A 24,231-nucleotide genomic window follows, 5' to 3' on the forward strand; every position below is an offset into this window, starting at 1 on the left:
GGGTTAGCGTGTGAGCACAGACCGCCGCAGAGGTGGGGCTATTTTTGGAACTGTGAAGGATTCACTGATGAATTTACATTACTGGAATTCCACTCATGTCAGCACTTAAGAGAGATTTCTGCTGCTGCTCAAAGGAGACACTTGAAATCTCAATTGCTGAGCTAGAATAACAAGATGCCAGTTTTAACTGAGACACATTAACAGGTTATATAAGCATGATGTGTTTTTGGTAGTTTGCCTGCAGAGCACAGTTGACTCTTATGACCTCGATGACCCTTCAATTAAAGCTATTTTATGTATTATACATATCACTTTTCATTAGCAGTTAAGGGTAAATAAGGATCCTGACCTTCTCAAATGATCCACAGATCTGACAAAGCCTTAATCCAAGTAGACAGAAATGAGAATGTGATACTTTATTTATCCCTGTGGGGAAATTGTCCTTCCACTTCTGATTTCAAATTGCTATGTGGAGGATAAAACCCAAACAGGTGTGCTTCCTTTCACAACATATCACTTCAGCACAGGTGTGTGTAGCCTTCTTGGCAGAATATCTGAAATCAAATACAGCCTCATCACACTTCTGCAAAGAAAAAAAAAAACACAGGCACACCCACCAGCAGCCCAGCAGAGTAAAACTCTCCTCCTCACAGTGTTGTGCAGTGGTGGTGATAATGATTGCACTCATGCCGTTGCTTTACTCAGCTCTGATTTTAGGCTCACAGCAGTCGGCCTCCTGAGTTTCATCGAAAACATTTTGGATTAAACTCCCCAGCTGCTGCAAAAGTGTCCCAGTGAGAGAAGGAAGCAGTTTCCAGAGTCTAAATTTGATTAGAGGATGTGGGTTCAACACCTGACACTGAAGAGGATCTGATTTCAGGATTCACTCAATACCTCATCCTTCAGTCTTGTGTCCTGTACAAGCAAATTGTGTCCAAAATACACAACTTTGATTCACAGAGAAATGTTAGCTGTGAACAATGAATGTGAAACGGCTAAAATTAGCAGTACAGAGTGACCGCAGAGGTCGCAGCATTGAAGAAGCTGAGGACCAAAGTTATTCTGTTATATACCCACATGCTGAAATGATCTTGCCTATATTTCACCCTTTGCTGAGGCATCGGATCAGGACCACTTTAGGGCTCTCAGGTGATATCAGGTGATATTTTGTCAGGCCCCAGGATATTGAAGTTACAGAGTTGGAAGACCAAACACTAGTTTGAAATTTTGAGTGAAATAGAAGACAATTTCAAGGCAATTGACAGGTTTTGTACACTTTATTTGGCTCAGATAGGAGGCGTGCCTGGGTAAAACGTGCAGGAGAACAAGGATCCTTCTGTAGCCATGACTCTTTTTGCACTTAAATCACTACAGCATGTATTTGCATGTATCCAATATACTGTATATAAAAAACGCATGCAAGAAAGGATTAGAGCTACAGTCTGTGCAACATCAACATACAAGGCTTTAAAACAAATTTGAGAATTTCAGTGTCTGAGTTGTCAACAATTTTAAGACCAAGAACAAACTTTTTGGACTAAGACGTTTTTACAGTAAGGTTTGATTGATTGTTTGTTTTGGGAGTGTGTTGGTTTATGACCTTACAAATTGAGGGTCAAAATACGTATCAAATGCACTGTCAAGTCAGGATGTACATTTACAGAAGTCTACACTGATCTGAAGGACTGATTCAGATAACACACATCACCTTATCAAGCACACACACACACATCTGCTACACAGTGACCACCAACAGATAAACTGTGCTTCAAAAAGGAACCGAAAACAGGTGGCTTTCTTTAACACACCTGTAAAACCGGACACAGACTTCAAATACAAGTACAGACAATTAACCCGGTTAACCTCTGAATTCTGTTGCTTTCACACACTCACACACACATAAATAGCTCTGGGTACTATGTGATCTTTAATCATGCCTGTCATGTACTCGCTGGGTTATAATTAGGTGATAAAACTTAAACATGCCGGTGCACAGACCACTCAGGATGCCAAACAGAGATTCATATCTCAGGAGCAGACTCATTGACAGCAGTTAGTTTACAGAAACCTTATCTTATATGTTTGATTACTTTGTGAAACCCCTTCACTTTAAGCTGTCTTCAACATGCTTTTATTTTAGAGTTATTCCCAAAATGTATGACAGGAGCGAGTAAATGTTTCATAAGCAGTGTGTATGTGCACACACACAACTGTGACAGTATACAGAGATGAACTCACTGTAAATTGTTCAGGTTCCAGCAAAGTCCGAGCAGCCGAGATATGAGGAGAGCAGGAGAAGACAGTTTAATGATTATTACTGGCCTGAGGCCAGAGTCATAACTCAAGCTAACTCTCCCTTCATGCGGCTGAAAGGTGCTGACAGGAGAAGAGTTAGTGGGACAACAGACATTTGGTTAACAGGTGTCAGTTTACTCACTCAAAACTGTTAGGGGGGCTACAGTGACTTTAAATTAGAGCATGTTGATTATAGCAGATGTCTGCAGACAAATGCTGCACAGCAGTGATTTATGGCTCATTTATTAATTGACATCGGGGTCAAAGTGTTATGTCACCACAGCTGTGTTGTAGTGATGCACAATGTTAATCAGACTTAATCCTCTTCTGTATATTTTAACTCATTTTCTAAAAAACATTTGTTTGTCTCTGAACTGGAAATGTGTAACTCAACTATTATTTCACTGCAGCACTGATGGTAGCAGTTTCTGAAGGTGGGAAATTAAAAATAAGAGAAAGAGCTCTGACTTCAGGGTATGTTTTTGGTTGCTTGTTGCACAGTTAGGACAAATAGATGTATCAGTGTTTGCAGATCTGCTGCCTCAGGGTAATTACCTACAGCCTGCATTTACAGCTGAGGAATCATGGCCTCAGAATCTTTCATTCTGGCCCTCACTCCTGTTGATTAGTGTGAAATCTGAAGTGACCTAAAATACTTTAAATATTTGCTATAAATTAATGGGTGTGCTTTTTAAACCCCATTTAATGTCACTGTGTGATCATGTTGAAAATTGACTGAGGACTCATTCCAGGTGATTTAAAAGATGAACCAGATAACATTCAGTTTAATCCAAACATTCAACTTCAAGTCCAGAAAACACTTGGAGTATAAAACTTTACATTATTATGGTTGTAAGGTTCATCGGGATCCTTCAGCAGTGAGATATTCACACATACGTTGAGTGAACCATCCTCTCCCTACTCATTTACATAAAGAGTAAGTCTTTCACCCTGACTCCGGCCGGTGTTGACCATTACTGGACTTCAAAAACCTCTCGGCCAATAAATACGTCTCCTATTGATTCATGTGAACTCCTTGTTAAACCTGATAGCTTAACCATCCATTGTGCAAACGTGCAACGCATCCAAAGCCATGTCTTTCATTTGAGTCATGAGTGTGCTTTAAGTCCTCGGCCCCTGGAGCTCCCGTGGGCATGCAGGTTGGGCTAGAGTAAAAACAGCCCTGCGTGTCCCTCTGTTTATTCTTTCTGTTGTTTATCAGGCGAATATTTGGGTATTAATTGATCCAATTCAGGATTGTCCCGATTTTCCTGAAAGTTTTCTGTTGTGCGGGAAACAAAACTGCAATTTCTCCAACAAACAGCCGCAGTTTTATCTCTTTAGTGAGAGCTCAAAGACAAGAAACATGTCAAAAGAAATCTTGTTGAAATGCATTTTTTTAGTTGCCAGTGCACTTTCACTAATGGATCTAGATAAGAGGTAATGAAAAACTAATAAATCTGTGTCGTAAATCAGAAAAAGTTTATAAATTCTTCGCAAAGCTCAACATTTGGTTTGATTTCTTTTAAGTCAATTGTGTCTCATCCTCTCTGTGATCAAAGACTCCAGGAGTAAAAAAGGATGGGTAGACTAAGTTGCTGTTATGACTGATTTTTCATACCTGCTCTTTCTCTCCTCCCTCTCTGTGTGTATTTTTTTCCCTCTTCACTGGCGTGGCACGGTAGCGTCCAATTGTAAACATACATATATTATATCACTCAATCGCTTCAATGGATTCTTGAAACTCCGCCTGTGGGCCGTCCCTCGCAGAGCCATTATATTATAGCAAGACAAGCGTGTCTCCGGAGACAGATCTTTACTCTGCTGCCCTAGACTGAGGCTCAGGGTGCCTCCAGCGCCTCACACGAGCCTTTACAACAAACACACAGAGACGTTCCTGCTGAAGGAGCTGCTGCACCTGCTCTTCTGATCAGCTCAACCAGACTTCAGAGACTTTTAAGTGAGAGGATCCTGAATTCAAGAAAATGAAACTTGAAGTTTTCTCTGCTCACCATTTCGCGCAAAAGCCGCTGGAGTTGTGCATGGACGCAGAAGGGGGAGTACCGTCTCCTCTGTCCGGGGACGAGCTGGGATCTGACGGGGACTGCGTGGCCAACAGCCCGGCACCTGTCACCCAGAACGGGGACAGCAGTAAGGGCAAACCCTACACACGCAGACCCAAACCCCCTTACTCCTACATCGCCCTGATCGCCATGGCCATCAGAGAGTCAAGCAGTGGCCGCCTCACGCTGGCAGAGATCAACGACTACCTGATGAAGAAGTTCCCCTTCTTCCGCGGCAGCTACACCGGCTGGAGGAACTCAGTGCGCCACAATCTGTCACTCAACGACTGCTTTCTAAAGGTGTTGCGGGACCCGTCTCGGCCATGGGGCAAGGACAACTACTGGATGCTGAACCCGCACAGCGAGTACACCTTCGCTGACGGGGTGTTCCGGCGCAGGAGAAAGCGCATCGCCAAGAGGAACTCCAGTAAGGAGCAGGAGAGCCCGGAGCTCCTGAGCGAGGACACCCGCCTCCCCGCGCCGGAGGAGAGGGTAGGGGCCAAGTTCTCCAGTTCCTTTGCCATCGACAGCATCCTCAGCACACCCTTCAAACGGAGGGAGGATAGCCACGTTGACGCAGCACACCCCCACGCCCCCCGGCTCTACTGGCCCCCAGGGGCCCACATACTGCCCTACACTCTGAGCTATCACGCACAGCACGCATACCTGTCAGAGGGGGGCTACAGCAGCAGCACGGAGCCTGGCAGAGACGCACTCACATACCTGCAGCAGACAGCACCTGAGGCCGCTCTGCACGCGCTCAAGATGCCCAGCAAGGCGCGAGGGTTCCATATAGACTCTCTGCTCTCATGAGACACGCGGACTGCCGGCAGACCTGTATGTTTGGACTCATGATGAGCACTTTGGGCGCTCTTAGCTTTCTTTAGCTGTTTGGGACTCTGTCTCATCATGACTGCTGTACGTCGTTTTACAGTAAAATCAAAACAAACATGGCGTCCTGTTAATATAGATCCAACGGTTTGGTGACCCAGCAAATAGCTGCTGTCGTCACAGGACATTCCAAAGTGTGTGTTTGTTTGTGTGTGCATGAATGTATGTGTGTGAGAAGTGTTTAGAACGAGTGTTTGTATCTATTGTCTGGTTCATTGGTCATTTCTACTGTATGACGGCAACAAAGTGCCACGTTGAAACATAAAGTTATTCATTTATTTATATTTCCATGTTTTTATGATCTGCTGTATAAAATATTGCTGTGTAAATATCTACATTAAATATTGATGTGTGTGTATATGTACATATAAATATTGACTGAGCTGCGATGAGGGTCACGTGGCTGCACTACAAACGCATGGAAAAGCCCGATGTTTCTCATGAGATCGATTCATGCATGCCTGCTATTTTTATGAATTAAAAAAATATGAAACAATGGGAGCTTGATGTTCAGTGAATTATTCATTACAGACATGAAAAAGAGACAGAGAGAAAGAGAGAGACCGAGATTAAGAGATTAAGAGATGAAGAGATGAAGACAGAGATGAAGCAGGTGTACAGACAGATGTGTCAGTGTGGGTGGGAGTTAACGGGGCCTTACCTGTTCAGCAACAAAGGTAAAACTCTAATAGAATACGGGAAAAGGGAAAAGGACGGACTTTATACGTTCATAATCTTATAAAAAAAAACGTAGAAATAATCATTTTCAGAGCCTAAACAACAACATCACACAGATGGCCTTATAGGCTTCATCTTTGGTGTTGACATCTTAACAAATTAACAAATTCGTATTTAAAGTAGCTTTATAGTTTGTTTGTTTTTAAAGAAAAAGAGAATCTCTGAGTCAGGGCAACAACTGCTGTGAGCCAATAAGATGACAGCTTAGAAATTGAAGGTTAACGTTAAAAAAAAATGGATAATTGTAATGCTTGGTTAGTTGTTGTTTCATGAAAATACAACCACATATCTCAGACGGTCTCATAAGACATCCAAAACATTTTTGTTGCAGCGAAAATATAATATACATAGACACCATTTTAGACAATTAGTATTTAAAACAGGCTTTTTAAATTCTACAAACAGGTTGTATTGTCAACTACATGAAAGATATCACAGATAAACGTTTTCAACAGAATTTTGTTGTTGTTTTTGTTGTGTGGGGTTGTTTTTAATCAGCCCATTTATATTAAAGTTTAAGTTTTTATTAAGTACAAATTATGTCACCTGATATTTGAAATAAATATTTATAAAAAGGATATGATTTGCAACTTTTTATAAACTGTCAATAAAGTAATCACATAGTAACCCAGTAAGGATGAAAAAGTGTGAAATGTGTCTGCATCCAATCACTACCATTACTTTTAAATATAACCGTAAAATGTTCAGAATTACACGCACACTCTGACACACAGTTTATCTGTCACTTCACGCGCACACAGTCCTGCAGCCTGTACACTGTCCGTGTCCGTAGGAGGCCACAGCTGCTCTCCGCGGTCCTGAAACAGACCCCAGACTCATCAGCCGGTGGTGTACAGAGAAATGATATGAGTTCAACCTCTATTTAACTTATCTTTAAAATATAATTACGGTCATATATTGTAGTTCTTATACATTTTTGACTCCGATTACCTTCACAATAAAATGTTATCCAGTTATATATTTTAACTGACCTTCGATCATTTTCAAATTTACTCGGTTCTGGATTGGCTTGTGTATTTATTTGGTCAGTATTTGCTTAATTAAAACGGTTTTATGTATAAACAAACAGGGAATGCATTTTCTATCGTCTACATTACAATACAAAAAGGACGAACGTAAATAATGAGTCATTCATCTTAAAATGCAGTCCAGAAAGATACCCTGCATAGCTTATAGAGGGATGATCAAAATGAGAGGACCATTATTCCTGATAAAAAACAACAACAGCCCTCTATATGTGCATTAGATATTACATTAAAACAAATTCATGAAAGCCTTTTTTCATTTAAAATGATGATATTCGAGTGTTGTAGTTTTGGCCATGAACACCTCTGATGCAGATGAACACATACTCCCATTTTCATATTAAACAGCCAATGTTTTTTCCAGTTTGACTCAGCATTCATGTTTTCCTAATGTTTTTATTCTGAATGTACCCTGAATGCGGGCCTGTTCCCTACACCCCACTTGCATACGCATATTTTTGTCATCTATGCCACAGCTGTGCATCAAAAGCACACCGCTCTGAGGTCTGCGCTCGGCTCTGTCTGACAGGTGACAGGTGAGCCTCGGTTGTTTTCAGGGACAATGCTGCAACCTGCAGGAGAAACACCGGAACAGCACACCTGTCTGCGGGGCAGTCACATGGTTGTAATCCGCCCAGACAGCATCCTCATATTGTTGACATCCTTGTTTTCATGACGCGCATCCTCCGTGTTTGTACGCAGCCTTTTTTTATTCTCTGCTTTACATTTGGACCAGGTGCACACCATGCAGGCAGGTTTCAGGGCCTGACTGCAGATCGAATGAGGCCCTCAGTGTTATGAAACAAAACTTTAAGGCAGCAGGCACAATGTTAGGAAGTCCAAACAGTCTGTCACTCCGGCAAACTGAACCGCGCCTGACCTCCAGACTCCCGGAGACGCAGCTCAGGAAGCACAGTCAGAGCAGCTAGAAAATCAGAGCAAGCGAAACAATATTAGGTTAGCGTTAGAAAGAGCTGAACTTAGTCTGTGTGATTGTTTTATTCAATCGTTTTTACCAATTATAGGCCTGCAGTAAAAAAAAAACCCAGAACAACTGAGACAGCCGTAATTATTACTAAACATACACCTTGTGTTTGTATTCAATTTGTAAAAGCTTGTTTCGACATATTTGTTAATCATGATTCTAAAATCCTTTCGATATTCTTTGTGTCATATTCTCTGGTTAAACATAGTTTAATACTAGGCCGCAGACATTTTATTTTGAAGTGGCCTGAAATCGGTTTTCTGAGGTCAGGCAGCCGGACAAACATTTTCTCTAAATCTTCATATATTTTGTGGGGACAAACCACATATTTCAGCTTCAAAATGAAAACAAACAGACGGCCTCATTGTGTCGGCAGTGGGCTCATATGGGCCTGTAGTCGTGACTGTTCTCCTAAGACAAACTCCTCCATCAAAAACACATCGGAGTAGATTTCGTGGCGGCTGTTGATCACTTGAGATTTGCAAAAGGCTAAATTAGGAGCTCATATAATCTTGGTGTAAAAAGAGAGCCGGAGCGCCTTCTTCAAAGCCTCCTAGAACAAAGATCCCCTCCGCGGGCCAAAGCATCCTGATCTCCGCGGGGGTCATAAGTTTTGATGTTGCAGGAAATTTCTGGGGGCCGTTAAGATCCTACAAACTGCTGTGTGTGTGTGTGTGTGTGTGTGTGTGTGTGTGTGTGTGTGTGTGTGTGTGTGTGTGTGTGTGTGTGTGCGTGCGTGCGTGTGTGTGTGTGTGTCATGGTGGAAAATGATTTTATCCGCACATCCTTTGTTGCGCAAAGTGCAAAAGGTTATTGTTGGTGGTTATTGTTTGGAAAATCCTGCAGGCTATATCTAAACTTAACTTTAAAAAGATTGTGTCGGCAAACACGTGCACATGCACACATTTGAGTGTGTGAAATGAAAAGTGTAAATATGTTGGGTTTTTTTGCTTAGTTAGTGGACGTGTGGCTCCAAAAAGCAACGAAAGGGCACAATCCTGTATTCGTTTTATATAAGGCGAAATCACATTTGTCTTCAATTGTAGTAACAAATGAAATACATAAGTTACCCATGCATTAAAAAAAATAAATTAAAAACTTCAAATCATGAAAAACTTACACAACACAACCAAAAAGCTCTCTATAAAAGCGACAGCCTCGAATCTACGATTTTTTTTTCCCTCCAGGGTTCAATGATCTCCGCTCCGTCGCAGCACGGATGTTGATATTACCTTTATGGGATATATAACTCCATCATGTTGGACAAATCTGTGTGTGATGTCTCCGTAGGGGAGGAAACTGTCGACGCCCGCTCGCCTAATTTCGCTTTTCTCTCTCTAATGAACGCGGGGCCCATGGGACCGGCTCTGGCCCGGGGCGGTAAGCTGACACTGGGCGCTGTGTGTGGTATCCAGGGCCGGGCTTGATGGAAAAAGCCTGCTTCCACTCATGTCAAAGTCATTTACTCAGAGCAACCCCCCGCTTACACACGCACGGCAAAGACCACCACCTCTCCATCTCTCACACTCCTCGCCCCAGTCCGGCACTGCGACAGTTTGTTTTTGTTATCCTCTGGACCAGTTTGGGAGGAAATTATGAGCAAAAAATAACACAAATAATACAAGGTGGTGCTTTTTTATTGTCTAGTGGCAATGCGTTTGGGTTCTATTAGCATATACCATGTATATAGCCTCGTGAATGTTTTGGCGTTGTGGTTTCAATTGCAAACTGGACCTTTTGTACATACCGTATTGTGTAGGTTTATTCGTGAGAGGAAAATGTCGGATCATTGGCACATCAGGCTGAAATCACAGCTTCATACATGCAGGACCAGAAGGGAAAAATCTCATTTTTTAACTTGTGCGTTTGGCGTGTGGCGCTGTTGATTGGGATGTCTGGGGGAGGTTTGATAGATGGCTTAATTGCGTGTAGTCCGAGCTGGGAGCGAGGGAGTGGGAGTGGGAGGGGGAGGAGAGAAGACGAAGACGAAGAGGGGAGAGAAGAAGGGGCTTTAACGCTGCTGAGAACGGTAAGTGGACTTGGGCCAGATTTGGCAAGAGGGCGGAGGGGGGGTGGCTCTATTCGTCACTGATTTCAGGGAGATTTGCAGGCGCAGAGTGCGGATGAGGAGAAGGGGTGGGGGGGTCTCACAGAGGGAACAAAGAATTATGAAATGATAGGTGGTCGAGCTTTGTTTGGCTGGACTGTTCCGCGCAATAAGTCCAAGGGTTTTCGTGTTTCCTCCACTTGAGGGACTATTAAGGCGCTTGATGGCCACCCGGTGCACCACTTAGCGCCGCTGTGACACCCAGTGGAGCCTCTGTGTCCTGGACACTCAGTCTCCAGTGGATAAGCAGCTCCCCCCACTCTCTCTTCCTCTTCCTCTCTCTGTCAGTGCGTACTCGCCGTGCGTTCTGCATGCGTCAAGGGAGAACTGTGCGTAACGGGAGAGTCGTGCGTAACAGGAGACAGATTTCTCTCCATTTTGCGCCTGGATTCTGAGGACCACTGGTGGTGTAACGCTCACTTGCACGGACACTGACCGTTGGATCTCGATACATTTCTCTTCTTAAACATCTCCCGGCTCGTCTTTTCACCCTCCCTCTCTTCATTCTACGCCAGTTGTACGTCAGAGCTAACATGACGACCGAGACCCCTCAGCAGCAGCTGGACCCTCCGCCTCCTCTGAGATCCAGCCCGGCGTCCGGCGTCCTGCATCCCGCCATGCTGAGTCCACAAGCCGCCTCAGAAAGTTCGTCCAGCGCCATTAAAGGGAAGAAGACGAGCTCCGGTTTACGGCGACCGGAAAAGCCTCCGTACTCCTACATCGCTCTCATCGTGATGGCAATCCAGAGCTCCCCCACCAAACGACTGACACTGAGTGAGATATACCAGTTCCTCCAGGCGCGCTTCCCGTTCTTCAGGGGTTCATATCAGGGCTGGAAGAACTCAGTCCGGCATAATCTGTCGCTGAACGAGTGCTTCATCAAGCTGCCCAAAGGGCTGGGCAGGCCGGGGAAAGGCCACTACTGGACCATCGACCCGGGCAGTGAGTTCATGTTCGAGGAGGGCTCGTTTCGGCGCAGACCAAGAGGCTTTAGAAGAAAATGTCAAGCTCTGAAACCCATGTACCGGATGATGAACGGGATAGGATTTGGCACCTCCATCCTCCCGCAGAGTTTTGACTTTCAGGGTCCTTCCGCCACACTCGCCTGTCACAGCAACGGCTACAACTTGGACATGATGAGCAATTCAATGGCCGGGGGGTACGACGGGCTGAGCGGCGGCCACCATGTGCCCCATATGTCCCCGAGTCCCGGATCCACATACATGGCAAGCTGTCCAGTGCCTCCAAACGGGGAGTACGGACCGGACAGCAGCAGCAGCCCCGTGCCCTCGTCTCCGGCCATGGCAAGCGCGCTGGACGGACACTCTCCATACGCCAGTACGTCCGCACACTGGGCGTCCACCGGAGGGTCTCCCTACATCAAACAGCAGCCTCTCGCTTCAAGCAGCCCCGCATCCTCCGGTTTACACTCCGGCATGTCGCCTTACTCCCTGGAGCAGAGCTATCTCCACCAGAACAGCAGGGACAGCCACTCCAGCGACATATCAGGTAGGCTACTATTTGATTCATCATCGGTGTTACGATCAAATGCATCTGGGTCATCTTAAAAGAAATCAGCAAAAGCTAATTAAAAAGGAATAATGATAATATAAATTATCACAACGTCACATCAGCAGAGAGGATGCTTTATTGCAGCATTAATTTCTATCTGCAGCAGAGTCCTGGGACAATTTCAAATTATCGTTTTATCGCCTGAAAAAGTTATGTATTTCTGTAAATTTACCAATATACAAATCAGAATATTTGGAGCTTTTTTAAAAAATAAAACAGTACCAAATAGAACAAATATCATTACGAAGAAAACTTGTTATTGCCCACATTGCTTTCAATATGCATACTCTTAACACACTGTATTTCATCTCGATTATTTCTATTTTAGCGTTCACCAAGCCCAGTTTGTCAGTTACAAATAAATAAATACATTAGCATTACACTCATTTTATTGAATAATAAAACTGCATATAATGTTCAATTAACAATAAAACCACCCAGCTCCCCTGTCTTTTTATTTCATTAAAATAAAGTTGTATTTTCCTCTGAATTAAAGGCCAAAAGATCATCTGAATTCAAGTTACAGAAGCTGCTATATGCGATACGAAGGATGCGTCTTTAGTCCAAAGTCTGCAGGGTTTTCCACGCCACATCTGTACGAGTTTTCACGGGATATTCTCCCTAATAATCAGATCAAGAAAAGCAGCTATTTAGTGATTCACCTCCCCTGTTCACGCTCATTTACTTTAACACAACACGCCGAGGCTTTACGAAAGTCTGGGGATTTCACCGAGGCGAGAAACCATGCTGGATCCCCGAAAGGGTCCCAGAGGTTAACCAAACAAAGACTGTGCAGGTCGGACCACACCGGCGGAGGATTTTAAACCGCCGAGTATCCACCAGAGACGGAGGGCCTTGTTAAACTTTACGCAGCGTCTTAATTGAGCCTGTAGGAGGAGAAATGTGCCGGTGTGAGCGGTGCATGCTCACACACTGGACTGACAGTAAGAGGGTTATGTAGGGCAGCGAGCTGTGGCCCGGAGGATAAAGCCTGCTGTCTCTCCCTGAAAAACAGTCACATCTGGAGTCCTTATGACCTTCACGCAGCCACAGTCTCCCCATTTATTTTTCTCTCCCTGGAAATAGAGGCTCACTTACAGACGCTAAATGACGCGCTTTCAGTCTGATTGAAATATTTCTGCAGGTTTGGGGCTCATTTGGGTGAAATTACTCATGTAGTTTATTATCAATTGTTATGAATTGATAAAAAAAACATTTTGTTTAAAAAATTATTTTTGAAAATACAAATCAATGTTTAGTGTTGCATTGTCATACTCTCGAAGTTTGAGAATGTAAGGACATTCAAACAATTTAAAAAAAATTAAGTTAATTCTGCTCCAGTGAAGAGATTTTGGGTTTAGGACTAAATTAATCCGCATGTCTTAAAAAAATGACAGTGACTGGTCTAAACCTACTTCCTTTTAAATCTACATGGGAGTCAGAAGCATGCAGGAATCATTTAAATCAAATGAAAAAAAAATGATATCCTTGCTTGTTTATTTTAATTTGAAAGGGACTCTAAAATTGTTTACACGGTGATGCATATGATGTATTGCATTAGCCTAAAACTGATTTATATGTACAGACCCTTGCAGATCACTTATGATTCATCAGTACACATTTTAAGTCATTAAAGTAAACATAATTTTTGCGATTATTCAAAGACCTCACGTTTTATTTAGAAAATCTGACACGTAAATGTTGATTTCCGGCCCAAGGAACCTGTTTACCTCCCACACACTGCTATTCATTCCATTTAAAACTCGGTCAATGAATACATTTTGAATATAACTGATGCACATTGATTATTGATGTATTAATCTGTGACTTCACACACACCTGACCCACTCTCTCTGTCTCTCTGTGTAGTGGGGATTCCGCGCTACCAGAGCCACTCCTCGGTGTGCGACAGGAAAGATTTCGTGTTAAACTTTAACGGCATCTCCTCCTTCCACCCTTCTGCCGGTGGGTCCTACTATCACCATCACCACCACCACCACCCGCAGAGCGTCTGTCAGGACATCAAACCCTGCGTCATGTGAGCGCGCGTGCCACTCTGGACTCCATAAGGAGAAAGAAAGAAGGAAGGACGGTGACAGTCAAACTGCAGCTCCGTCACAACGAAGCAGACATTTTAATGTTTTTATACCTGTTATTGAATGTTTGGAGGATTCCTACCTGGATGTCTCGCGGTGTGTGTTTGCCTCCGACATGCAGCCAAAGTTGCTTTTATTTTGTTGGACTTGAAGGAAATGAATGAAGAAACCCCAGAGGCCTTTAAAAACCACTTTGCCTGTATGAACCCTGACAAGCGTTTTCTTCTTCAAAAGAAGTTTCAGAAACACGACTTTTAATGCGTTTGCTCTTGTAACACGTGCAAACAAATTATATTCTATGTAACTTTATTCTATCCTGTAACTACACACGTGACGCTTTAGGCTAACATGAACTGCAACAAACCTTGCACTTATTGTATAACCTCCCTGCCTACTTTTTGTCTTTGAAAAGGTTTCAATAAAGCTGATGTATATTTTAGGCTACATTGATAGGAGCTCTGTCTTACCTGCAAACTAAACTCATGGAGAAGTAAAGCTATTTAAATTGGGTTAAAGGGAGCTAAAATATAGATACCCTCGATAACTTATCAGACATTGTTTTTCAATGTGGTCAGCAGTGAAGTCACCTATGTAAACTCTGAGTTTCCGACACTTCAACATTTCTATTTTTCTCAAAAATGGAGTTTGCTCCAAATTTGCTGTCAAATGGAATTAATTCCCCAAATGAAATATTACCGGGGCTGCGCAACTAATCAAAATGTCAGTTATCGCGATATGAGCGTCCAGATAATCACGCCATGAAAGTCAGAATTGATCACAAAAATTAAGAGAATGTATTTCATATAAACAAACAATGCTTAATCATTCAGCATGTGCACATTATGCCTGTTGGATGGAGGCCTGGGTTAGATGGTCATGCTTTCACACTTTATCTATGCACTCAGGTGAAGCTACAAGAAAAAGCTCCCCTCAGATTAATTATTGACAATTAAGGTTAAGGCTTTTAGGAATTACTTTGGAAGCACTTTTATATTTTGGTTTTTACTTTGTCCCATTTATCGTAATTGCAATATTGAACAACGTTATCATGCACGCCTTCAACCCTCAAAAAATGCTCTCCCTTGCAGCTGCAGCAACATAATCCTTCTTATTTTAAACACATAAGTAATTATGAAATAATAAAATAGAGAGGGGTTTATTTCTGAAGAATGTTTTTCATGCTTTGAGATTATTTTAGTAGTGGTATTTAAAAATCAAATGCAGGGCTTTTACTCATAGGAGCATTTTAATACTGCCTGATTTCTATCCTTCCTTATCTGGTGACTTCTCCCATCAATAATGGTCAGACTCTTAGAGTTATTCTCTAATGACGTTCTCTCAGGACTGGTGTGCAGCATAACAATGTTTGCTCTGCCTTGAATCCTTTTTGTCAAAATGAAAAACCTTCAACTGCATGATCTAAAGTGATTTTTTTAGGAGTAATTCAAATGGGATATTTCTATTAGTTTATGTTGTGGTATGCAGTTAGAAATAAAATTAGAGTTTTGCAGTATTGATAAAGTATTCAGATCAAGTCAAAGAGGAAACCTCTAGATCTTTTATATTCTTTGACTCCTTTGCAACTAGAAGTTTCACATCAGTGATCTGTGTCACATAGGTTTGCAGCAGATAGTAGTCATAAACAGGCTGCAAAATAAGTTTTATTCTCTATACGACAGTCTCTGTGAAATATGATTTATATAACTGTTCCCTGAATACTGAAGCATTTGTGCAATGCTGCGCGTATTAGATGTTTATTCTCTTGGGTGGTTAAATCTAAAACAAGGACTCATGTAAACAGTTTGTCATTTGTTACGTCAGTAAAATAATCACAATGATAATGGAATCTGTCTAATAATGAAGCAGAGCAAAACATGATATTCTACTCTGAACAGAGCAGAGTTTATTTGAAGGTGATATTAATTAGAAATACTCAATGTAAACCCCTAAAATGTACTTGAGTAAATGTACTCTCTTTCCAGTTTTAAATGTCAGGGGTATTTTAAAGCAGGATTACATACTCTGAGCCACACAGGCTTGTGATTTAAGCAATATTTGAATGAGTATAGTATGAGATGTGAGGCTTGTAAGAGAAAAAAACCCCTCAAAAAGTTTGAAAATAGAGGGAAAAGTTCTATTTTTTAAAGAAAACATAAGTCCTTCAAAATCTGATGCGTCTCATTTTGGATATTTCCACATTTCTCATGATTTACAGCCTCCTCCAGCCTGTCACACGCAGCATCCTGGTGCTGTTATTTTCCATGTGCACATCCAGGGTTGCAACATCTGAAGACGCCGTATAAACAAATGAAAAGACAGAGCCTGCACGTCTATGGAAATGCAACAGAGTGGTATTTTTAGAGCGCGGTAAACAGATCAGACTTGCAGAGAGCTGCCTCGTCACACAAACAGAGAGCAGATCAGGGTTTCTGCTGCTCCACTTTAGTCTACAGGGGCTGTTTAGTCACGATTCCCATGCAGAAACTCTCTTTACTAACATGCAAATAATGCTCTGGCAGAGGCAGCTCCTCACTAAGTCACTGGCATAATCACAGTTTCTTAAAATGCTCTGTTGAGTCATTTTTGTGCCTTAAATGCAACATCTTAGAAAAATGTTTTCTCTGGGATGTTTAATATCTGTTACCTTGGTGTTTATCTCTCATGATAAGTGCAGTACTATGTGTTTTAAACTTTTCCCTTGAAGCTCAGTTCTTTCCAAATATCTTCTCTCTATGAAAATGAGCTGTGCAGGGAGAGATGATCAAGATTCTTACTCTTCAGAAATTACAAATAAAAACCACATGTGGACGTTATGTTTTCACAAGTATTTTTTCACATTTAAAGTGCCTAAAATTCTACACATATAACACCCGCTCACATATGGATGAATTCTTTTTTTTGATGCAAACAATAATGAAAGCTCCAGCAGCCTATTATTCAGAGAGCCCTGAAGCAACATCATCTGACAAATTATATAAACTGCATGTAAGCAAACTCCATATCAGACTGTGTCAGCGGTTTAGGGACTGACTTGGTCTTGTTGGTCTAAGCGGAGAGGCCTCCTTAAGGTGTTTTGAAAAAGTATAAACTAAAAGAGCCTAACAGGATTGGTAATGGAAAAAGGGGAGCATCAGGAGTCATATTCCCAAATATATTTTCATATTTCACCAGACAACAGAGTCCTTTACTCATTTCCTGGATGCAGCCCTCCATGATGAAAAGTCACTCTTAAGTGGCCCTGCAGCTGCTGGTTTTTCCATGACAGGATTCTTGTGGAACTAATGATATGGTGGAGTACAGCGGCATCTAGTGGCAGAGACTATCTGACTGAGATCATGCCTGCAGTTTGACAGGACTCTGGAACTTTGACTCTGATGCAGTAACCCATTTTACACGATCAGTATCACAAATTTAAACTGAAGGTAAATTTCCTACTAAATAGTAGAAGTCTGACCACTGGCTCAACCAATAAAGGACAATATCAGCTTCACATGACTCAATTAAATATAAACTGTATGATTATAATGGTAATGATCCAGACTGATTCATCAGTAAAAGATTAGATAACAATCTGATATATTAATCTGAATGATGCGTTCTTTGATAGTGACGTTTCAAAAGGCTTTAGGCCAGTACGCATTTAGAGAGCAGCCAATGAGTGACACCTGTGGTATGCAGCTCTGTTCTTATGTCAACACATTATTTGGAGCCATGACCAGATTTACTCTCTCTGGCCCAAATAGCCCCTTTCAACCATTGTTCACAGTCATCTGGTCTGAAATTAATTTATCTGCAAACTAAGATTTAAGAGGGGTCTATAAATTAGTAATTCCAGATTATGCTAACTTCCACCACAATTAAGTAGATACAAAAAATGACAAATGGTTAATACTGGCTAGTTTGGTCTCCAGGGTTCTGGAGCAGACAGAGAGATGGTGTTGAAGGATGATGGTTGAACTTTTTCAACTCTTGCATTTGACCATGTCATCAGGCTTGTTTTGTACATTCCTGCACAAACTGTGCATCTTTTTATGTCGTTATTTTAAACAGACATTTTTAAGTTAATATGGTAGCTATTTATTTCTATAATTTTTTTCCCATTTTAATAAAGTTTCTTGAATGTCACAGTTCTGTGCTGCCGCTGCAATGCTGTCATTATATATTTTACATTTTCGAAACTTTAACATGAAAGGTCTTTTTGATTTGCTGTTTCAGTTTGAAGCAGAATATGTTCGTAACGTTGGAACATTTCATTCAAGCCTGACACTTATCTATAAATTCAAAATACTTTTGTTAATTTGTTGGGTATACTGTATCACCACGTGTGTGCGTGCGCTTTTCAGCTTCACTTACAGAAGATATGAAGCTTCTCTGTCCTTTTTCTTTTCCTCCTCATCCTCCACCACTAGGGGGTGATAGCCGGCTGCTAAAACATGCAGATTTTCCTCCAATGTGTGTCCTAACCAACTCATCCAAGCAGTGATGTCTGAAAAACAAAGCGAACACTGAAGGGTCAAAAAAAACTGCGGTTCTTCAAGAGGCCACTTGAGGCAGGCTCAAAAAGTGAGTCAATCATCGTTGGAATGATCAATGTTTTGGTAATTAAAGTTAATTTGATTATTAATGACAAGTGTACAGAGGTGGGCCTTGATACAGCCCACCTATCATGGTTATATTAAGGCTTTATGTTATGCATGATTAGGGGTGTGGCTGCTCTGAGTGACAGGTGAGTGCTGCTATCTGCCTGCTAGTTGTTACCTTAGCTTACTCACACATTGAACTTAAACTCTGTGCCCAGTTTGTTAACGCCTTTGGGGTTTATTGCAAATATTGGACAAAAACATTTCTTACTGTGCAGTTAATTCTACAACAAAAATGACTGTGACCAGCTTTATTCAGTGAGTAAAATCAATAATTATTTCATTGATTTGTAATCACTTATTAACGCTCACTTACCTGATTCGTCAGTTTATGTAGCGTTTATTTTAGAGTGTTTTATTTGGGCAGCCTGTCTGACTGGAACCTAAGAGAATACCAGTCCTTTTAAGCTGCACATTTTGTTACAATCAGTGTTGGCACACTCTCAATCAAAGATGTATGTCAGCAAAAAGTGATTCTGCAAACTTTCACAAATTTGGTCAGCTCCTTGGTCAGATAAAAAATATTTTAAATCAAATCTGTCGTGTGCCACCATGAGCAGAACCCCATGCTTTCAGAGATATAGTTGTCAACTAGCTCATGAAGTGAGTATCAATATCTCCATTGGGCTTGTGTGTGATGATTAGCTTCACTTACCATTCTGATGGTGCTTTCCCTCATTCTTCTCCCTCTCCTCTTGCATCCACCAGGAGTTTTTAGATCTAGTCTTTTCCACCATATGTGCCTCAGCTCTGCTCTGATATCCATCTGTCATCCACATTTGCATCTTCTACTCCTGTGAATACATGTCTTAAACTCTTTCTGCTGAATGATGACTCAGCATCGTCCTTCTACTAATCTTAAGAGGAGTCTCTTCATCCATGCAGTTTTTTGAGACACATTCTTGATTCCTGTTGTAGAGAAGTTCCTTTTCCTGCAGCTCCTCGTGTTTGAGGTGATGTCCTAACTCTCTGAAGCCTGAGTGCTTTACAATGCGTTGTCTAGTGCTGACACATTTTAATTTCCAGTTTATTAAGCTTTTAGTGGGAAACTGGGGATCCACTGCAGCTTTGGCTTTGTCCGAGAAACTATTTCCTGCTAATTATTCTCAGTGAGATCAACAGATCTGGAAACATTTGAAAGATCAGAGTTCTGAAATGACTCAGATATATTTTTCTTCTTCAGTAAAAGCTTCTAAAACTGGAAACTGGGGAAAAAACAAATTATGAGATAATGTCAGACCACATTGGGTCAAATAAAGTGTGCAGGTAAACTGATAACTGCAGAAGCTGCATGAGCTGTTATCAACCAATGAGGTGCCTGCATTAAGCAATGCAGCTAGCTGCAGCATCTTCAGCTGGTTGGCTGAGTGGTCAACTGTCAGTCTGCGGTTAAACTACACAATGGGGATCATGGACTGTGTGTAAAATGTGGGCGTGATCTCTGTTTCCAAAAGTGAAGCAAATTCATAGGTGCCAATAAACGTGCATTCTTTCTAATGGCCCGCAAGGGGAGACTCAATTACTGGACTCAAGTCTTTCCTCACTGCAGCATGATGCGACTTCAGCAAATTATTGTCCCAGTAAGAATAAAATGGACAATAAAAGCAGGTTTAGCTTTAAAGCATGGCTGATGATAAAAATGTCTCAATTTATATCCATGCTTTTGCCAAATCTGATAATTTCTAGTTTCAAAAATAAGGATGGTGTCAGCTAAAACGTTGAAGTGGAGATTACAACAGTAGATGCACAAATCAATTTGTAAAGTCACCAAAACCGTCTTCCTTTCTTACAGTCTATGGTAGGGATGCCCCCAAATACAAAACTGTTATTATGGGGTTAAGACATGCCTCATGTACAGAGGCTGCAGTCCTCATCACAGTGCTCGACTCCCAGCCATGACCCCTTGCTGTATGTCATCCCCCAGTTCTCTCTCAACATTACCCTGTCCCCCTTCAGCTGTCCTGTCTCAGATGAGATGGAGGTAAAAGCCGTCCCAAAATATATTCAAATAAAAAAGAATGCTGTAAAGGACATACATACTTCTGCTCCCCAAGGATACTCATTATTATTCAGACAGTTAGCTCTCTGAGACATGTCCATGTGTAAGTCTTCATGTTCTTTTAAATCAATTCGCATATTTATGAATGACCAAAGGAGAATATTTCTAAGTCTTCATGCAGCACGTTCCTATACTTTCAACCTCGATGTGTTTCATTTAGTGAAAGTCATTGTTGCTAAATACTTTTTTTCAAGTAAACTACAGCTTGAACAGATTAAATGAACAGATTTAAGAGGAGCAGACATCAGTTTATTCATCATCATCTACTCCTCCTCTTTTCTCTCTTCTGTTAGTCAGCGTCCTCAGAAAGACAAGGCTGCTGTACGTTAAAGAAGGAGAAATGACACTCAAAGGGGGACTCACTTGAGAATAAGGTGCTTGAGGTTTTGAAATAATCCACTAGGGGGCAGAGTTTAGCTGCAAAGTTTTGGGACCTCATCACTGCCTGTAACTTTTTCTAGTTTGACCCTAAACATTGGGGAAAGGATTGCTTGTTGTTGAATAATAAATAAAACGTCTGTTGAAGTTGTTCTCTCTCTGTTGACCACCACACGAATGTGGCTTTTTGTCAATGCTCCTATAATGTGACAAACATCTACATGAATGAAACCCCTGAAAAACAAAAAGGGTTATCTAGGTTTTTCTGCTTTAACTTACCTGTTAATGACGTTGCAGGCAGGCTTCGGACGTTGTTGGTTATTGAAGACTGACAAGAATTGTGTCATGCTGCACCCTCTTCTTTTGTGTACAACCTGCACCTCTAATCACAAACATCACATAATGAGACAGATTGAGTTCCATGTTGTTTGATTGTTTTCCCCAGATTTGCACACAGGTCTAACTAATCACAGTAAAGGAAGGCTCTGTGTAAAAGGCTGGGGAGGGTATAAAGTTGACACATTTCAGAATCGATAGAATTAGGTAAGCGCTTCTATTTCTGTAGCTGGATTGACATTTTGTCAGGAGTTCAGAGGAGCCTTTTTTAAACAGTTTACTGAACAAATACTGAGGCAAACAGCTCTGAGTATGACTCCAATTTCAACTAATCTTGATCAAATTTAAAGTTGCGTGCAAACAAAGAGAGATAAGACAGTTCATGTGTCATCTTGAGAGGAAATTATGCCATTCATCAGGGCCACTAAATCAAAAACAGCTCAATCTGTAGGATATATTTCTCCAGTCATTCCTCATGGCCTTATTTGGATTTTCACAGACGGAGTCTTGCTTCTCTGGCTCGTCTGAAATACCAGGTTTTGGGGGTAAAAAAGAATGTAGAAGCTGCCATGCTGTGAGGCGCTCTGCGTCCTTGAGAACAGCTTCAGCCTCCCCAAACCAGTCACAGCCGGAGCACCAAACACAAGATTAATGTTTTGCACATGGATGATTGGCAGCTATTTATTTGAGAACCGATTCCAATGTTCTCTTTGGGTGCACGACTTTGAGGTCCTGAGTTATTTTGGAAATCTGTCTGTGTTTAATTAAGCACTTAATATAAACACTGCCGATGACACAGCGGAGTTCCTGCAGATGAAAAAAAAACCTGGTGCAAAGTTTCCCCCAGGAGTTCGACTTCTCCAGAAAATAGATTCAGGTTTAAGTATAGCTGTAAGTCTGTGCTTCACATTTACTCTTTATTTTCAGGAGATTTTTTAAAGAAATCTGTATACTCCAGTATTCTACCTCATAATCTTCTTCAAAAATAAATCCAGATTGTTTTATTTATAGCCACTTGATGGTGTTGCTGATTCTGCGTGTGCACCGAGTTGGCAGCAGAGGGCGCTGTCTCACTACTTATGCAGTGTGAGTTAAAATGACTTACATTATTGTCAGGGTGGTTGCACATCAGTGATCTTGTCTCGGCTGCTGGTGGTTCTGATCAAAGAAGTGTTAGTGTTCTGTAGAGTAAAAGCAGAACAGGGTGCTCTTATGATACTTTACTGCATTTAAAAGTGTTCAGAAGTATGTTTAACGGAATATTTTTGGATATTGAGCATCTCACAGGCACCAGACTGCAGGCTATTCTGCATTTCATGTCCAGAATCCAATACAACAAAAAGCTTTTGTTCAACACAAATAAATATTGAAAATCTTTTCCATAATGTGCAGTTTAATGCATGCTGTGTTATTACTGCACAGTGATGGTCATTTTAAATCAAAGTTTCTTACTGTATTCCACATTAGTTTGTGAGCATCAGTATTTCTATGAGGATGGGAGCGGCTCCTGTGATATCATACACCCATTAACATGTTAAAACAGCAGCCTGAATTTCTCGGGAACATTCAGAAATTATCACCACTGAGATTTTTTATCTTCACTGTGTCTCACCTGGAGACACAAACACATCCATGAGGAACTTTTAAAGTTTACCATTTCTATCATCTAATGTCACAAATTATCTTTACATTAGTAGAAAAAACATTATTTAAGAAACTCTGTCATGAGTAACAATATATTTTATTCTGTTTTGGCATTCAGTGGAGAGATATTTGTCTTTTCTCACACAAACCGCGAAGTGAAAGTAACTTAGAAAATTAAGTATCACTTGAATAAACATACTTTGTGTTGGTTTTGGCGCCTGTAGACAAAGTGGTATGCTGTTTCTCAGCTGATAGGGTCCGTTACAACAGGGGTTCCCAAAGTGGGGCTCGGGACCCCCTGAGGGCCGCCAGACACTAATTGGGGGTTGCAAGATTTTATTTTGATTTTTTAAGTAATCTAAAATTCCGTATATTGCCATTACTGTAAATATATATATTTAAACGTAATTCATTTGACATAAAACCTTGCAAATGCATTTTTTTTCATTAGTTTTCTGCCTTTCTTTAGATGACTCCCAAGGTTACGGTTAGAGTTAGGGTTAGTTTACAGTTAATTAACAAAAGCACCAGCAGAAGCTGTTAATTCATAACAGCACAGGAAAGCATATGTGCATGTAGGTGGCTACTTTTCTGCAGTCTAGCAAATATGAATCTACATTTAATCACTTTGAGGGGCAGTGGGGGTCACAAGTCTTTGGCACCTATATTTTAGGGGTCATGGGTCGAAAAGTTTGGGAACCCCTGTATTACAAGTCTAGGGTGTGTTTTCTGACATAAAATGTATCAGTCACTGTAAAACTTTGTTGTGGATAACGTAAAACAAACAAACAAAAAAGGCTGTTTCTTCAGTGTGCTGTGAATTGTATATGACACCTAAGCCCTTGCAGTGTTTACAAGCATTAACAAATCCTGTTGCTGTGGGTCTGGTTTGGTGTTTTAGGCCAGAAAGAGACATTTATATTAAATTTAGTCTGTTTCATAATCAGCTTTAAGTAAAACACGTACCTGACTTGAGAATTTTAACGTTATTCTGACTTTCCCACTCCTTTTTACTGACAGTTTAACCTTGGCTGTTTTGCATGATTTGTACTTTTAATTAAGGATATGTTTACAGAGTGTTAATGATGCAAAATACTTAGTTTTGAATGCCTGACTTTTACTGGTCACTGAGTTTATTATTTTCACACTGTTGCTAATTTATTCCAGAGGCCAATATGCATCCATCATGCATTTTTACAACCTGGCCACTAGGGGGCAGGAGTGTGTCTTTAATTGAGGTTCGCTACAAAGCAGGCCTTCATCCTTCTGTCAGCAGGAGTTTTAGCTTCAAATTAAAAATTAAACCAATCATAGTGAACTTATACTACGCAAAAAAAAAACCAAAAAAACAAAAAACCGTGATGTTACTTTTTAAAAGGTT

At 41.2% G+C, this 24,231-nt stretch overlaps 2 protein-coding genes and 1 long non-coding RNA gene across 3 annotated transcripts; 2 read left to right on the plus strand and 1 right to left on the minus strand.

Annotated features, from left to right (window-relative positions):
• The first annotated feature begins 4,114 nt into the window (after window positions 1-4,114).
• On the plus strand, window positions 4,115-5,745 carry foxq1b (forkhead box Q1b). The gene has a single exon (XM_034702543.1). It carries the CDS (start codon window positions 4,281-4,283, stop codon window positions 5,169-5,171), a length of 891 nt encoding a protein of 296 aa, XP_034558434.1. The 5' UTR covers window positions 4,115-4,280; the 3' UTR covers window positions 5,172-5,745.
• Window positions 5,746-7,409: 1,664 nt separating this feature from the next.
• On the minus strand, window positions 7,410-20,020 carry LOC117804767. Its single transcript, XR_004629247.1, has 3 exons — window positions 19,089-20,020; window positions 18,147-18,279; window positions 7,410-7,958 (listed from the first exon to the last, which is right to left on the minus strand). It is a non-coding gene; the product is annotated as an uncharacterized LOC117804767 (long non-coding RNA).
• Window positions 10,331-14,237, plus strand: foxf2b (forkhead box F2b). The gene is made up of 2 exons (XM_034673115.1): window positions 10,331-11,634; window positions 13,567-14,237. Exons 1-2 carry the CDS (start codon window positions 10,659-10,661, stop codon window positions 13,737-13,739), a joined length of 1,149 nt encoding a protein of 382 aa, XP_034529006.1. The 5' UTR covers window positions 10,331-10,658; the 3' UTR covers window positions 13,740-14,237.
• Window positions 20,021-24,231: the final 4,211 nt, after the last annotated feature.

The sequence above is a fragment of the Notolabrus celidotus genome, chromosome 2 (genome assembly GCF_009762535.1).
Source record: "Notolabrus celidotus isolate fNotCel1 chromosome 2, fNotCel1.pri, whole genome shotgun sequence".
Taxonomy (NCBI): domain Eukaryota; kingdom Metazoa; phylum Chordata; class Actinopteri; order Labriformes; family Labridae; genus Notolabrus; species Notolabrus celidotus.

Bases quoted from the DNA above. Each gene is read 5' to 3' on its own strand.
- foxf2b (XM_034673115.1), top strand. From the start codon at position 10,659: ATGACGACCGAGACCCCTCAGCAGCAGCTGGACCCTCCGCCTCCTCTG. The intron at 11,635-13,566 runs GTAGGCTACTAT...CTCTCTGTGTAG, and splicing joins CCACTCCAGCGACATATCAG to TGGGGATTCCGCGCTACCAG.
- foxq1b (XM_034702543.1), top strand. From the start codon at position 4,281: ATGAAACTTGAAGTTTTCTCTGCTCACCATTTCGCGCAAAAGCCGCTG.